Source organism: Micromys minutus (genome assembly GCF_963924665.1).
Source record: "Micromys minutus genome assembly, chromosome: 12".
Taxonomy (NCBI): Eukaryota; Metazoa; Chordata; class Mammalia; order Rodentia; family Muridae; genus Micromys; species Micromys minutus.
Window position 1 is genome coordinate 6,311,718 of NC_137981.1, and position 17,951 is coordinate 6,329,668.

The following is a 17,951-nucleotide window of genomic DNA, read 5'->3' on the forward strand; positions in this document are numbered from 1 at the left end:
AATGGGAACATGACACCATCCTAGTCTATTTGGTGTGGTTATAGAGAATGACATAATCTGAGTCATTTATAACGAAAAAGTACCTCACGGTTCTGAAGGTGGTGAAATTTAAGGTGAGAGGGCTGCATTTGGTGAGGGAGACTTCTTCCTGACAACCTGAATCTGAGAGCAGAAGGTAGGATGGGCATTTGTGAGAGAGCAAGGATGCATTTGTAGTCCCAGACACTTGCTTTATAATCTGCTCAGTACCTCATGAAGCCCTTATGTCTTGAATACCCTTGCATTGGGAATTACCTTTTTAATATAGGTTTTGGGGGGACACGGTCAAACCACATACAAACATACTTTGTAGTATTGTGTGAAAAATGTCACCATCTGTAATTGTAGGTCTTTGCAAATGGTAGTTGTTATTTATGGAAGCACACCGGCTCTTAGACGGTCCTTTGCCAGTTCACCCTGTACCTCTCTGGGAAATTTAGAACAAAGTGGGGAGGGGTCTAGGACTTAAAGCAGAAACAGTCATCCAGTACGCTTTGCTATTTGATAATGGGTAGGAGGTGAGTCTTGACATGCTAAGTATTTCGTTCCATAGTTGGATTTAGATTTTTCTCAGCTCAACCTTTTATTGTCTGTTAACAATGGTGATAAGCACGCCACAATCGGCACACCTTTACAGAGGAACAGAAATGTACTTAATCCTTCAATGACCATGTGTGATGGAAACCATTACCTATACACTCAGGTAGATCCTGGACAAGCGCTCTACCTGTAGGGTCATGGGACTAGGCCAATGCAGGGAGTACAGGAGACAAATGGCTAGGTGTATCCCCTTTTTGACAGGGCCCATGACAGAGTTACCACTAGGAGAGAAATTTGCAGAGGCGGAGAATGAATCGGGCGTCGTCCAGTTTCCCTCCTGCTTGTAAAACTCGTGGTGAGGAGTCGAATGGGGTGATGACCCCATTCCAGTTCGAAAGTCTGTAGAACTTCCGATTCGAAAAACTGAGTTCCACTCTCAGCCTCGGTCAATTAAGCCTTTACAAAGAGAGGCGGGGCCTCCGGGAAACTGACCGTGGGGGGCGGGGCTGACAGACCCTTTCCAGCTGTTGATTGGATCATATGAATGTCTGTTTGCTTCTGCCTCCGCCCCACCTCCGAGCCCCTTAGCCACTGGAGGCGGTCTCTCAACGCCGGCCCTGGTGCCAAACAGGCAGGGGGCGTGCTCCGGGGGGGCGTGCCGGAGAGCGCCCCGCCCCCGCCCCGCCCCCGTCCCGGCGCGGTTGCCTCCTCTGCGCCGCGTCCTCCGGCTCTCTCAGTCCTCGCGGCACGCCGTTGCCTCTCTCCCTGAGAACGCCCCGCGCCCTCAGCCGGCGCCGCGCTCGCGGCCAGGTCTTCGCGGCCAGCGCTCCGCACAGGGTCGCCCTCCGCGTGCCCGTCTCCGCCGCGGTCGCGGCCTCCCAGAGCTCCCGGGTGAGCCATGGAGGCAGACGGGGCCGGCGAGCAGATGAGACCGCTACTCACGCGGGTAAGGAACGGGGAGGCCGAGGCCCGCAGACAAAGGCGGCGGCGCGGCGGGGCTGCCGGCGGCCTGTGCGGGCGGCTGCGCTCCGCCACCGCCTTTGTGTGGCGAGGGTCGCGGGGGGCGGCAGGCCTGGAGCCCGTGCGGACGCCTCTCCCGAGGACGCGCGTGTCCGCCGCCGCACAGTCCCGCTCAGCCGCGCGGCACCGGCCGCCGTGTTCTCCCGCCTCGTGGACGCTGCCGTCCTTCTGCCCCGGCTGCTCTTCCTGCGCCCTCCGCCTCCATTCTCTGGCCGGAGTCGGGACTGGCCCTCCGGGCCGGGGCTCCGTGGAGTTTTGGGTCGCAGGCAGGAGGACTGTGCGTGGAATGCCCTCCTCTGGGCCGCATAGGAAGGGAAGAGAATGGGCCGAGAGAGACCCCAGTGCTCTGCGCTGCGCGTCACCAGCCCAGCCGAGCCGCTTTCCCACTGAGACTAGCAAGCAAGCATCTAAGGGCAGACTTGCAGAAATGGGGTTCTCATTAAGACGGGGCGGTGGGGGAGGAGGGTCAGGGTGGAGTGACACACACAAGTGGCCCGTTCTTAAGAAACAGGAACGCGTATGTGCCCCACAGAGGAAACTGCCTTCTCCTTTCAAAGGCTGTGACTTTAAGGATGGGGTGGTATTAATTTTCCTACTTCCAATTTTTACTCTGACCAGTGAAAGGAAAGGCAAGGTTGCAGGAATGAATTTTCCAGTCTTTTCAAAGCAAGGGAAAGGACATTTTTCTTTTCTTCTTCTTTTTTTAAGTACAATTTTCCTTAAGATTCCCTTCTCACTTTACTTTAAAGGTTATTGTGGAGGCCGTGGGCAGTGGTCATTCATTACTTCACAGTGTTCAAACATAAGCTCCTTAAATATAAGGGGAAATGAGTCTTAACGACTGTGAAGTTGTTCTGCAGTGGTTTTGGGTTTGGTGGGTCGCTATGATGAAGTACTGGAAACTCCTAAGGATTCTTTTTATGGCCTTTGAATGAACCTTCAGAACCCTCGCCCAGAGTATCTGTCAAATAAACTGTTGGTTGTTCTTAACCTTATTTGCACGTTTTCAGCTGGACTGTAAGCTATCAGTTTTCATAAACCTGGGTAAAAATGATGTATTTTCACTCTACTTAGGCAGAAGTAGTACATAATAAGGCCATTGCCATTCATTCATTCATTCATTCATTCATTCATTCATTCTTTCTTTCTTTCATTCATTCTTTGCAGTAGCTTACTGTAAGTTTATTCTGTAATGCCCAGAGTAGAACCAGCTTTTCCCTAATAGAAGCTTCATTCAGAGGGGTGTGGGTGTGTGTCTACAACAAGAGACAGAACAGAGGACAAACAGAACTCTCAGTTCTAGTATTAGCATGATAGGAGAGTAATTTGGAAGGTCACACTCCCTAAGTCTTTGGGAGGATAAAACTTGGCAATAGTAAACTTAAAGAAATTAATAACAGAAATAAGGGGCTGGAGAGACAGCTGAGCCATTAAGAGCACTGGATGCCTTTTCATAACATCTCTGTTCAATTCCCAGCACCCACTTGGCAACTTACAACTGTAATTCCTCTTCCAGGGCATCTGACACCCTCATGCAGACATACGTGCAGGCAAAATAGCAGTAAAAATAAATTATAATAGAGAAATAAAATTCCGTAAGCTTCCAGTCTGAAAGCAGCAGTGAAAATAGGTTAACATAGTGGAGGGCGCTCTGCTTTTTTGTGGATCGCACTCACTTTGGTAAGTGAAAATAATAAAAAGTGAGATACTCTGATGTTTGTCAATTGTAACTTTCCCTTATTTCTTTCTTCGATGTGGGGACCCACATCGACACAGGCCTCAACCTTGCTACAATTCTTCTTTTAGCCACACTAGTGCTTGGATTACAGGCATGGGCCACTATGTCTCAGTTACAACTTTTACCTCACAATAAATAGACTGGCATAGCCATAGGAATTTACTAAAATTGATATTTATGTGCTACCTTAAGTTTATAATTATGTAAAAATATTTGAGCAGCCATTAAGTTGGGGGCCATTTATATTACTTTGTAAATGGAGCCCATCCCTCTCATTATTTAGTGTTATGACTTTTCACTGATCATAGTCTTAGAAGGAAAACCATAGTGTTGGAAGGAAAACTTTAACCTTGCATTATCTTTTGTTTTGAGGGATTTAACTGGGTGAGGGGGAAGTTCATCTAGGCTTGTGCCACCAATGTTTTGCATTAGTAAAAATGTCACCACTGTAGGTATTATTTGGAATTTATCAAAATCTTATTTTGTAGTGTTGGGTAAGTAGTTTTATTTGTTAGTCATGTTTCCTAGTGTAGGTTGCAACATATAGTACCAGCTCTGTAGTTTTAGCAAAGAAGCTTTCTTTTGAGCATTTTGGGAATGTCCTATAGAAAGATCACTTCTGTGATTTCTCTCTCTCTCTCTCTCTCTCTCTCTCTCTCTCTCTCTCTCTCTCTCTCTGTGTGTGTGTGTGTGTGTGTGTGTGTTTGAGTCTGATTTTGAATTCACCACCTGCCTCCACTACAAATGCTGGAATTATAGGCATATTTCACTCTACCAAGCTTCACCTTATAGATACTAAATATCTCATGGATACTGGGTACTGGAAAATAGTCACACCAGATGATGGAGCCCTGCTTTCAGAGGGTGAAAATGCTGATGGCCTTTATATTTGAATTGTGAATGCAGGTTAAAATATTTTATGATTCTGTTAGAAATATTTCTTGGTAAAATAGGTATTAGGCTAAAAGGAATAAGACTCAAATTCTGTAGTTTCTGTGAGTCTGTAAATATCCTCCTTTTGGGGGAACTGTGAGTTGCTACTGACAGCTTTTACATACATGGCACCCCAGGCATATTACCAGAATTTGTTACCTTTTTGGCTTTTTTTTGGTAATTTGAAGCTATACTCGTGGGTTTGTAACAGTTGAGGGAGAGGCAGTACACTTGTCACTTGTCAATGTGAAACTAGACTTAGATTGGAGGACATTTGTGTCTGATAGTGAGACCAGGTGGTGATTGCTTTAAGAACATAGGATGTGAGAAGTAGCGTGCTCTTATACTAACCTCTAATTAGTTTAATAGGTTAAGTTGAAAGCCAGAGTAACCTGGCACTAGAGGAACTTAGTATAACATTTTAGTGGCATGTGGTGTGCTAACCAATATATATTTAAACTTTGTTAGCTACTTGTCAACATCCTGTAATGGATTGTTTTTCTTCGTCTTTCTCTCTTACTCTATCTTACCACAAATAAGATCTTAAAGTGGACAGGATTTGCAGCTACAGAAAGGGCTGTTTATGTTAAGGCTTGTTTATAAGGTTAATGCTATGGATTAGATAGATAGATACCCCTAGTTTAAACATTCTTTTTGGTACACGTGTATGTGCACATGTGTGTGATTGACACAAAATAACAACATGCAGGGGTCAGTTTCTGGTGTGGAAGTTGGTTCTAACTTACCCTCTTTGTGCCACAACTTTCATCCAGCTAGAGTAATAATAGACACACACTGTCTTCTATTCAGTAATTTTTGGTTTTGTAGTAGCATGTACCAATAAGAAAATGACTACAACATTTTTATTAGCAATAAGATTTGGACTTGCTTTCTTTACCTGAAAGCATTATGTATTTTGTTAAGATTTAATGATTTGGAAAAGTATAGAATTGTTTCTGATGATACCTAAAAGCATCCAGAGGGTTTGTGATTGACATGTGTACAGACTGTGCTGAGGGCTGAATGGCTAGAGAAGTGGTTGGTTGGGCTGTGACTGCTATTACAGCGTAGATTTAGACGTTATGTGGTTATGGTACAGACTTGCATTTCCCACAGTGTAGAAATGAAGAGTTACAGCATTTTTTTTTTTTTGACAAAATGCAGTACTGTTTTGAATACTTTATTATTTCTTGTGCAGAGAATGTTATGTGGACTGATAACATTTGCTTCCTCTGCCTGTGAATTCGAAGACTGTTATTTACTATCAGATTGCCCAGTCTGAAGAGCTGTGGATTGTATATCATTTCTGATGAGAAAGCTAAGAAAATATCTTAGAAGTGACTTTTAAATTCCGAGATGCATATTTGATAAGGAACGGGTTGTGAAATGGTTCCTACAGTGTGAGTAAAGGGAAGGCAGACAAACTTTTTTCTTACAACTGTTTATAACATATAATAACTTGCTATGCATGTGCTTCTTGTACCTTTGGATACACAATAGTTCCTACTTTAATATTTATTTAAAACTTCTTTTTGAGACAAGTCTTGCTGTATAGTTTAGGATTCCTTAGTACTCACTCCTCAGCTCAGGCTAATCTTGAAAGTTTAGTCACTGTCCTTCTGCCTCCGGAGTGCTGGGATTACAAGTGTGTGTCATTATATTAGCTTACTGATATTCCTTATTTTGGGGGAATGCTAAAAGTATACAGAATCTCTTTTACTTTAAAAATCAGTGTCTTTAACAAGAGAATGAATTAAATTTATGTAGCCTCTTTCTTTTGAGTCTTCCTGTGTAACAACAGATGCTTTTGCTAAGAGTCTTCTAGGTAGCATACTTCTTAATTTAAAGATAGGGTCTTAAGGGTTTTACTTTGTAGGCCTCTTTGGCCTGTATAGATCAGGCTATTCTTGAACTCAATAAACCCTCTGCCTCCTGATTAATGACATGGGCCATAATACCCAGTAGAAACAGATGATTGATGTGCAATAATTTTACACTTTGCCAGGAGAATAAATATCTTCCAAAACTTTACCATTCTTTTGGTCTGGTTGGCTGGAGTTTGGGCAGAGAGGAGAACAGGGAAGTGAGGAAAAGACAAGGTCAATATACTGTGTAGAGAGTATGAATGCCTGTGGACTTCTTTAAGGCAGATGTGGCAAGGTGTACATGGAGCTGGAGGGTTGGGTTTCAGCAGTCCTCACTGTCCTTGTGGATGCAGTTCTAAGGTCATGCGGGAAGTTTCCTGGGTGTTTCCCCTCCCCTCCCCTCCCCTCTCTTCACCTCCTTTTCCCTTCCCTCTCACATCCCCTCCCCTCCTTTCCCTTCCCCTCCTTTCCCCTCCCTTCTTCTCCCCTCTCCTTCCCTCTCACATCCCCTTCCCTCCCCCAATCCCCCTTCTCCCACTTGAGGCAGGATCTTGCTATGTGTCCTTGGTCTGTCTAGGGAACAGGCTGACCTTGAACTTGTTTCTCCCTGCAGAGTACTTGCATTATCTACCACGTGGCGCTGCTTTGAAGTACACTTAAGAAGGAATTTTTTTCCTCCTTGGTGGTTATATTTCTTTACTTACATTGGAAGCAGAATTTTTTTCTAGCAGCAACTCTTATGAAATGTAAAATTCATTGCTCTCTGAAAACACCTAGAAGTTGAGTTCTTATGCATGCTTGTGTTGTACTTGCCTTCCTGGGAGGCTGATACAGGGAGGTTGCTTTAATCCGTAAGTCCAAGGTTAGTCCATGTAGTAAAGAAAAAAGCCTGTATGAAACTAACCACCCTTACAACAGTTTTCATAGCTGTTTTCTTGATTACTAAGTGTGAAAGGTGATTCTTGTGAGTCAGTTCATTTGTTTTGACTCAGAACACCTCAGTGAATTTTTTGCTGTTTTTTAAATTAGTGTTAAGTGAAAAGAATTCTGGGTTCTGTCTAGTATACAAATTATTAGTGGTACCACCTAATGCAGCACTGTTATTTAAAGTTGATTTAAAAATAGAGGTAATTGTGTGGCACCTTGGGGCTTATGAGTCACCCTCAAAACTTCAGTTGTTTCTTTCTTTCTTTCTTTTTTTCTGGGAGAGATACAAATAGTTTTACATTGAAATCTTAAAGGAATTCAGAAGACAGCTAAAGAAAATGTCCAAAAGTTAATGTAGTTTGGCTACACATCTTTAAAGTTTGCTTATATTTTGCTTAAGTAGTTGTTAGACATTTTTGTATCTACCCCATAACATTTACTTGGAATTTATTTCTTAGATTGTGAAGTCTATAGGCGATTCTGACAAAGAACTATTTGTAACCAAATAAAATTGAGAAATGTCACACATACTTTTTAGAAATTCATAATTTATAAATCAACATTTTAAAGGCTCTTGAGAAATCCTGTAACAGATAAATATATTAAACTTGGATGAGAGAGGGCAGTCATGTGGTGATTTAAAAAAAATTATTATGCACAGTATTCTGCCTGCATATATGCCTACATGCCAGAAGAGGGTGCCAGGTCTAATTATAGATGGTTATGAGCCTCCATGAGGTTGCTGGGAACCGAACACTGTACTTCTGGGAAGAGCAGTCAGTGCTCTCAACCATTGAGCCATCTCTAGCCATTTCTCTAACCATGTAGTGGTTAGCATGAACACCAAATCATTAACAGATGTCATAGACCTTGAAAAAGCAACTCCTATGACACCAACTATGTAAACCTGTCTAGTTACTGTGCAGGAAAGATTGAAAATGTGTTATTTTTAGGGGGCTGGAGAAATGGCTCAGCAGTTAAGAGCACTGACTGCTCTTCCAGAGGTCCTGAGTTCAAATCCCGGCAACCACATGGTGGCTCACAACCATCTGTAATGAGATCTGATGCCCTCTTCTGGTGAGTCTGAAGACAGCTACAGTATACTCACATATAATAAATAAATCTTTAATTAAAAAAAAAAAAAAGAAAATGTGTTATTTTTAAAAGTTACCTTTTAAATCAGGTATGGTGGTTCAGTCTTGCAAGCCTAACATCTGGGAAACCAAGGCAGACCTGAGCTACTGAGGAAGACACCATCTTAAAAGACAAAACAAACCAATACAAACAGAAAAAATATTATGGAAGTAACCCCCTTGTACAGCAAAGGTAGAGTAAATTATGGGTGGTTCTTAGTACTGATACTTATAGCTAGGTCTAATTGAATACAGGTACATTAAGAGAAAAGTAAGACTATATATCTGTATAAGTACACTAGCGAGCTAAAGAGGAAACTAATATACATACATCATTATGCAGCCAGCTTGCCATCTTTTTATATAAATAACCTTTTATTTATTTGTTTGTTTAAGACTTAATTTATTTCATGTGAATACAGTGTTGCTATCTTCAGACACACCAGAAGAGGGCATGAGCCATCATGTGGTTGCTGGGAATTGGACTCAGGACCTTTGGAAGAGCAGTCAGTGCTCTTAACCACTGAGCCATCTCTCCAGCCCATAAATAATCTTTATGTTTAAACATATTTAATTAAAAAATTGGGCCCAGGCTGGTCTTGAACTCACTGTATTATGCTGACCTCAAACTTAAGGCAATTCACTTGTCCACATATATGCAGTACCATACCAGCTTCTAATTCCTCCTCCTCCCCTCTTTTCTCCCTTCCTCTTTCCTTCTCCTGTCTCATCTCCTCCCCACCCCTTTCTGAGATTGGGCATCTCATTATGTAGCCCAGGTTGGCCTCAGACTTATTTATGTATTCCAGGTTGTTCTTGAGCAAAATCACTATCCTTTCTTAGTCTCCTTTATACTGCCGTGCCCAGTAGAAGATTTTTTTATATTGCCTTATGTCATGGGTTTACATACTTTTTGAGAGGATATTATTAGAATCTAACAAGAATTACTTAATTTCCATTTTGTAAAGGTACTTTATCAATACTATAATTTATAATAGTATATAATATTTCAAAAATGACAGTATCAGTGAACCGCATACCTGTTACCCAATTATGTACTAAGTTCATTTATCCTTTTGAAACTTGAGTTTGTAGTTATTGGTGTTCTACTCCTGTTTACATTTACTCAGAAATTTGAGTTAGTGAAGTGTAAAGGCAAAGTTAGAGACAATATATAAAATGTAGTGGCTTAGGTATAAGGCCTTCACAGTTTGGTGGCTGTCCTGCTTTTTTGTCAACTTGCCACAATTGAGCAAATGCTTCTATCACATCGGCCTCTAGACATGTCTTTGGGCCACCTCTGAGTTGTCTAAAAGCTGATGAGCGAGCATGTAAAACAAGCCAGTAAACAGCATCCTCTATGGCCTGTGCTTCAGTTCTTGTCTGCAGGCTCCTCGTGGGTTTTCCTTGATGGTTTATAAGCTGAAGTAAAAACCTGTTCTCCCAGAGTTGTTTTTGGTCCTGGTCTTCACAACCATAGAAAGCAAGGTGCATCAGCAATGTACAACTGACTACCTTAGATTTTCCTTTTCCTTTCTTTGTGAGATGGTTTGGCTGACCTTAAACTCTAGATCTTTTTTGACTCCTGAATGCTGTGATCCTAGGTGTGTGCTACCATTGCTGAGCTGGAGTATATATACTTGCTTAAAATTAGATTTTCCGCTTGCGAAAACACTTAACTGTTTATTTGAGCTGGAGTATATATACTTGCTTAAAATTAGATTTTCCGCTTGCGAAAACACTTAACTGTTTATTGAGATTCATAAATATTTTTAAGTTATCCAAGGGCTAGAGATGTATCAGTGTTAAAACACTTGCCTCATGTGCTCTGGTGCCTGCATTAGATCTCCAACATCCTGAAAAACTGTTAATTCAGCTGAATTGGCATTTATTTAAGTTACATTGACACAGTTGTAGGGAACCCTGGTCACACTGTGTTTCTGATTTTGCTACAGAGAGTACCGTTTACCTTCAACTCCCCATGAATGAGTCATATGTCCCTGTGTTTTATACAGACTGTGTGTTGTTGCACATCACTTCCTTAAAAAGAGTTAGAGTTTACTCTATGGAAATTACTTTCATTTAATCAAGTTTTTAAATTTAACATTTGGGGGGAAAGGTGTGTTTTTCACATCATTTTAAGTTTTTTTTTATTAATGTATTTTTAAGTTTGTATTTTAGCAAAAACCTTAGTGTGAGCTTACAGATTATACAATGCTTTAAGATGAAATGACAAAACTCCACTAAAGGTCTTTTTCTGTTGTTTTGAGACAGTGACTTGTAGCCGAGGCTGGCCTTAAACTTACACATAACCTTTTTGAGCTGTTGGAGTTATAGCATATGCCCATATACTCTGAGGGTATTTTAATTTTTTTGTGTTTTGAGATGAATCTTAATTACTTTATTGCACAGGCTGTCCAGGAATTTAGAACTTCTGCTTCAGCCCTTTCTGTGGTCACAATGTGGCCTTTTGGGTATTGTTTTTCATTTAACTGCAGTAAGGGTTTAAGTAGGTTATAAGAACACCAGAAAAATGCAAATCAGTTTTCACCAGTTTTAGATGTTTATTTGTTTTTGGAGACAGTATGTATTTTACTTATTTGCTATTCCTTGTGTGTTTTTTGCTTTATGGAAAACATGGGTTTTTATGTACATGACCAAGACAAGGATTTCCAAGCTCAGATTTGATGATGGGTTTACACTATTCTGGAAGTGCTGAATTGTGCTATTTCTATTCCAGCTTTATAATTACTATACCATAGGAACCTTTGGTGTTCATTGTAGGCATAATGTTTTTGTACACTGAAAATTTTATCTTTGTGTTATTTAGATGCTGATTTCTCTGCCCTCATATCTTGTTTCAATGGGACACTTAATTGTAATGCTTACACTAAGAATCTCCTGGCTTAAGTTTGTGTCAACAAGTCTTACCATTTATTCTCTGTCTTGTCAATAAATGTGGATTACCCAATGGCTGGGCAGAATACAGAATAGGGTGGTACATCTGCCAACCAGAGGAAGGAGAGAGGGGAGAGAGGAAGATCTATCTAGATCATCAAGGAGAATGGAGGATGTGGAGCCATAAGGAAGAGGTCTGGAGAGAGATCATGGAAACACATCTGAAGCTCAAAGAGCCAGATCAATAATAAGTATCATGGCTTGGGGCTGGAAGGTAGCCAGATTAGTTTTAGAAAGTAAAGGTAGATCATTTAATTGCTCAGCTATTGAGGTGCAGTTTTAAATAATTGGTTTATCTGTGTAATTATTGGGGACTAAGAGAAATACAGCCACCAGGTTAAATCACTGTTCATATTTATAGTAAAAATAAGTCTTTTATAGTTCATCTGCTTTTAATTTTGTGATTTGGGGTTTGTGGACCCTCTTTGTGACCGAAGTTGGCCCCTAGTGTCATGGTACATTCCTCATTGGGGCCTACTCCAGTTGTCAGTTTATCCAGGAGGAACAGCCGTGGTTATTTTTGCACGTGTTGTACCTGCAGGGTACAGTGTCTCTTGGGAATATTTTTGCGTTTGGGAGACTTTGTCTCCAGTTTGCTAAGGATTTGAGATTCATTCAGAATAAATTTAGCCCTCATTCAACTTTTTACTTTGCTTAGCTGTTTTATTCAAAAAGTAGGAAATTCGAGAAGTCATCACAAGTTCTTACAAACTCTTTCAAAATATAAAAAATTAAAAGGTGGCACAACACATCCAACACATTCATAGTCAGTTTTCAGACACAGTCTTACGGCCACCACTTCACTCCTAGCAGCTAACACAGCTTGGATCCCCCTGCCTGCTGCAGCTTAAGTGCTGGATTACAGACAGACATGCATTCTACTGCAATCCAGTTATCTGACTAATCTGTTTAATTAAAATCTGTAATCTTAACCTTATTTAGAAGGGTCTGGAGTAGAGACTCAGTTGTGAGAAAACAGGGAGCTGAAGCCAGTGGAGATAATGGTTTCTGGTGGACCTGAGAAAGAAATGCATGTCAGAGACAAAGGTTGGATAGAGGTGGCTGCTCCCTGAGACCCTGTCTTCATTGCCTTCTAGTGTTTGCTCATCGTTTCTTGTGCTCTCAGAAAGAATCTGGGAAGTTTAAAAAAGGTGCTAATATCTAGAAAAATCAAGAGAAGAATTTCTGTTTTCTTACCGAGATAAGAATTAATAAATTCGAAATAGTAATAAAATAAGAATTTAGATTAAAGCATTGTCAAATTGTTATGCAGGTCAGCTGTCAGGTCTTTACCAAATTAGAGCAGATGTTTGATGCCTGCATTCAAAGCTAGTCTTTGAAGATTCTTTTGGAAATTTATTTTAACAACTCATAATCAAATGATAATTCATAGTGCAACAGTCTCCATGCTGAACAGATTATAAGCTAAAGTTTCAAATACATTTATAGATAATTTTAGCAAATATTTTACTTAACATTCTTCAAAGTACAGAGATCTCAAACATGTTCCCAGTACTTTTTATATTCTCTAACAATATAAAAATATAACTACCTCCTGGCTGGGCCTGGTGGCACAGACCTGTAATTCCAGCCACCTGGGAGGCTGAAGAACATCACAAGTTGAATCCCCAGAGACTCCAGAGTGAGTTCAAAGCCACTCTGGGCAAGTTACTGAGACCCTATTTTATAACAAAAAGTAAAAGAAGACAGGATTATAGTTTGGGACTCTTCTTTCTTAGCATGTGTGGGGCCCTAATGATAGTTACAGAACTATTAGTTACAGAAAGTAGGAGGTGAAGAAAAACAACTTGGAGGTCATCAGACCAGAGATTTGGGTCTGGGTGATTACATGCCTCTTCTCATATTTGTTAGCACAAAAGTAAGTTTTATGAGAGAAAACAGATGAAGTTAAGGATTAGGAAAGTAACCTGGACTTGAGGCCGGTCTGAGCTACATAGTGAAGCTCTGTCTCAAGAGAATATTTGAAGAATAAGTGGTGTAATAATAGAGGAATTTCATAGAATCTTAGGGAGATTTAAGTGAATGCAGGTGATATGACTCATTTGGAAAATCAATAGGAACTATAAAACAAGTACCTGTTTCAAGAAGTAATAAATAGAATTGGTTTTCTTCAATATCAGACTTTATTTCTTATTCACCCAATTATCTAATAATGTTTATCAAGGAGCAGAGATACAGTATTCCAATTCACAGGAATAGAAAAAAATTAATACGTTCAAGTTTAATAAGTTGAGAATGGCTGAGGTATTGAACAGGAAGGAAAAGGACACAGAGGTGGCTCAGTGTTCAGAGCACTAGGCGCTATTCCAAGCATATCTATGGTAGTTCTTAATGTCCTACAACCAGGCATGCATGTGCTGCATGGACATACATGTAGGCAAAACACACATACATGTAAATAAATAGTGAAGTAGGCCACAGACAGTGGTGAAGTAAGGTAGACCTTTGGCTTGGATTCATTCTGAGAGCTGTGGATGTTAATTGGGGACAGCACTGTCTCCTCAAGACAACTCTAGAGACAATTATGTAGAAGCTGGAAGCCATCTAGAAAATTACCGCATTTTCCAGGCCAGTGAAGATAGAGGCTTGAACTGTGATGATCAGAAAAAGTAAAAGGAGAAGCAGGCTGCTTTAAGATTTTTAGGTAGCTGAATCCACTAGATTGAATAAAATAATAGAAAAGCACTGGGCAATACCCATATATCTACTAAGCATCCAAACAAGAGTGTCATATTTACTGAGGTAAATGCAGATAAGACAATGTTATTTTAAGTTATTTTTCAAGATAATTTTCTAGGCCTCAAAATAGTCTTCTCTTGTTGTTTTGAGACAGAATCTTCTCTGTATAGCCTTGACTGTTCTGGTACTTTGAATGACTTTGAATTAGCAATGCTGCTTCTCCTGTGTCTGCTTCCATATTGTTAGGATTACATATATGTACTCCTGTCCTAGGACTCAGTGTATTTTAAACAGAATTTAGCAGTTTGAGTTCTGAGTGGGCTGCATAGCAAGACTGTCTTCAAACAAACAGTGCAGAGACAAATGCTAGTTGACTTTACAGTATGTGGATTATGTGCTCTGATTTTTACAGCCATTTTCACATGTTCAGTAGCTCAAGGCCTGAAGACTTGTTTTGTAGTATTTGGAAGCACATAGAAAAAAAGTTTGTTAGCTCACTTTTATGTATTTAAAAGGATTTTATTAAAGTAACAATAGGAAGTATTATAGTGTTATAGTGACCGTTCTTGGTAACTTAAAGAACCCTTGTGAAATTAAAAATGTTTGAACAGCTCAGTAAAGAATGAATAGCTTCTAGAAGTAGGACATGGTTTCTTAAGTAGATGAGTGAATGAACAGTGAATTACTTAGTTGGGGCTAGGCATTGAACCTTGGGCCTTGATGCATGTTGATCACTTCTACTGTTTTCTTGTACAACACTTATTTTTACTTGAACAGTTGACAGTATAGCAGTTGATAAGTATTTTCTCAAACATAAATGAAGAGATCCTCCCTGTAAGTAAGACAAGTAATAGCCTTTTTGTTTTTTTGTTTGTTTTTTTTTTTTTTTTTTTTTTTTTTTTTGTTTTGTTTTGTTTCTGTAATCTGGACTTTCAGACAAAAAGGATTTTGGAAAACTTGTGTCTATCAGCCTGACACTAGTATTTCTCAATACTTGGTTGCTCTCTTTCCCTTTTTAAAAAATATAACTTTATTTTTTTACTTACTCATTTTACACTCTTGGTCCCCTTCCCACAAACCCCTCCCCTCACCTCTGGGTGTCCCTCCATCCTGGCATTTAGAGTCACTGTGAGGCTAGGTGGTGCTTCTCTCACTGAGGTCAGTCAAGGCAGCCCAGCTAGAACATATATCCCACAGTCAGGGAATAGCTTTTGGGGTACCCTTCCCCCTTTCCAGATCAGCACTTGGTCCTTATCATACATGATGATGGTTTTATTGAAACATGTATGGTTTTAATTTTCTTACTGTGTCATGAAATACAACATTTAGAATGGCACTAATACCCAGTGTCATACCCATTCAAATTGCAAAAACTAGACCTGGGGCACTTGGGAAGTTAAATAAGGAAGATTGTTGGGACTTGTATCTAGCATTCTAGTCTATAAAATAAATACCTTTTTAAAAGTTGTTTTTAAAACAGGGGTTGAGGAAACTGTTCAGTGGGTAGCATGGATACAATACAAGCACAAAGACGACTTTGGATTCCCCTCATCCACATAAACACAGAGCTGGTGTGTATCTGTGAGTCTAGTGCTAGTGTCCAGAGACAGGAGATCTTTGGAGACTCACTTGCTTTCCAGTCTATCCAAAATGTCAAACTCAACTTAATGAAGGACTTTGTCTGTCTCCCCTCCTCTCATAGATGCACACACCAAAACAAAAAGCAAGACGAGAATCCAAGTGAGTTTTAATAACAATATATGCCATATTCATTTGAATTTGCTTTAGGTTTCACTTTACAAACTTTAGGTTTAACTTTACAAAAATGATTTAGAATCAAAGAAGGGTATCCATTGTCAATGGAAAAAAAGTAATTGCTATGTGTGGTGGTATACCATTATCATCCCATCATTTGGGATGCCGAGGCAAGAGGATCAAAAGTTTGAGGCTGGCTTAGAATACACAGGGAGAATTTGTTTCAAATGAACAAACCCACAAAATTATCCTCACTGAAGTTTGGACAGGTTTTGATACACTTATTTCCATTAAGGTGCTACATAAGCTATCATTTATTTTTATAATGTTTTATTAAGTTATTCTGAATAAACTGGGTTTTTTTTTTTTTTTGAGTTTTATTTTTGCTATGGTAAAGATAGATGTAATTCTTAGAAGCAAAAGCACCTTGACTCCTCCAGTAATAAGAGTATGAAAGAGCTCTGAGTCCCAAGTGTTGGAGTTGTGCGACTTATTTCTGTCTTCCCTTTAAGTTGTTACATAAATTATAGTAATGATAATCAATCCTATTAATAATACAGTTGAAGTTAAAGATTATTTGCTATAAATTTAGTAATCTTTAAAAATAAGTTCTGGATAAAAATATTTGGCTTTTGCTTAAATTAAGTAACAAGCTTACTGGTCACCTGCTTACTCAAAAATACACTAAGGTACAGACATACATTTATATATCCACACACATTTATAGTTACAAATAATATTTAGGCTATATTCTCTTTATTCTAATGTAGAGAAATTTCCTTTAAACTGGTTGCTGCATTCTTTCAGTTTATCATTTCTTCTTTTACTCCTCCCTTTCTTTTCCTACACTTTTTTTTAAAGATAAAGTTTCATGGGACCCTCCCCAGTTAGGCGTGAACTATGTAGTTGGCTTTGGATTCTCGATTCTCTTGTTTCTGTCTCCCAAGTGCATAGACTGCAGAAACACCTGGCTTCTTTCAGTATTTCTAGATGTGTTTGTTACAGTCTACAACTGGTTAGTGCACTGACCCTAAGTTGTAGTTATCAGCTTGAAAGATTAGGTAATGTGGAAGACAGTGATTGGCTGTGCCATAAAAGCAACTTAGAAGAGTTCATCTGTATAAAGCACAGTGACCTCAATCAGATGTGTCCTCACTGTCCCTGGACTCTTCAAGGGATTTACTTACTGCACTGTCAAAAACAAGACCTATCCTGTCAATATTACTATGGAAAGATTTCGGCTGGCGAGGAAGTTACATGTGGGTACCCATTAGGATACCTAGGATTTGTGTTTTATTTGCATACTTTAGTATTTCTAAGCTTAATAGTGAATCTTGCAGAAGTATGGTATTTATCAGCACTGGCTTAGACTGTTATCATCCCCTTAGTTTTGGCTGTAGAATTCATCTGCTAAAGTGTAAAGCCTGTGTAAAGTTAGGAACGTTTGCAACATCTTTGCCACAAGGGAGTATAGGGAAGGGTGGAATGATGCCAATATCCTATAATCTCAGAAACAAATAATTAAAAACAGGTGGCTAAAATAGTAGGAAAGAAATTGTCATATCAACCCTGTTTAGAAGCCGGTAGCTGAAATTACTCTACATGTTTAAAATCGGAATCCATGGAAGTCTTGCTCTTGGGTTGTAGCCACATGTCTTAGGTGATAGAAAAAAAAATTCTAATGAGAATCTCTGTTGTATCTTTTAACTAATAATTGCTTTTACCAACTTTGGTGTCAAAAGCTCTTATACCAGGTTTATAATATATTTTAAGTAATTTAACATATTGTTCTTTAGTGCCTTATAAGTAAGTCCCATGTTTTAATAATTTGACCAAGAAAAGTATGTGTTGTAAATGTTACTTTTTCAGGCAAGAGAATTAATTACTAAAATCTGTTATGTACATATATAGCATGTAATTTTAGTAACAAACAATTTGTTCAATTTTTTTTTTTTTTTTTTTTTTTGGCCAGGATTCTCAGTTGTGAATTGAATTTTCACTATGCTGATTTTGATCTTTTAAAAATATAAATTGACCTCTTAAAGTATGTTTGTGCTCTATGTTTAGAAGGTATCTTTTAAAAGATTTATTATTATTAATTATGTGTAGGTGTATAATCTGGTATATGGGTGTATGCATGTGAACCTGTATCAGATTCCCTGGAGCTGGAATTATACAGTGGTTCTGAGCTTCCTGATATGGGTGTTAGTCTTCTAGGAGAGCAGCAAGTACTCTTCTTTTAAATATTTATTAATTTATATTTATGTTAATTATACTTATATTAACAAATATAAGTACACTGTAGCTGTCTTCAGACAGACCAGAAGAGGGTATCAGATCTCA

General features: G+C 39.3%; 1 protein-coding gene across 4 annotated transcripts in view; it reads left to right on the forward strand.

The window, feature by feature from the left end:
• Window positions 1–1,477: 1,477 nt before the first annotated feature.
• SLC4A7 (solute carrier family 4 member 7) overlaps window positions 1,478–17,951 on the forward strand; it is a gene marked incomplete at its 5' end in the record, with an annotated part of 76,802 nt that continues 60,328 nt past the window's right edge. For all 4 annotated transcript variants that reach the window (XM_080926700.1, XM_080926702.1, XM_080926701.1 and 1 more), the window contains one exon: window positions 1,478–1,525. In XM_080926700.1, the coding sequence (XP_080782826.1) occupies window positions 1,478–1,525 (48 nt within the window). The remainder of the gene's footprint in view (window positions 1,526–17,951) is intronic.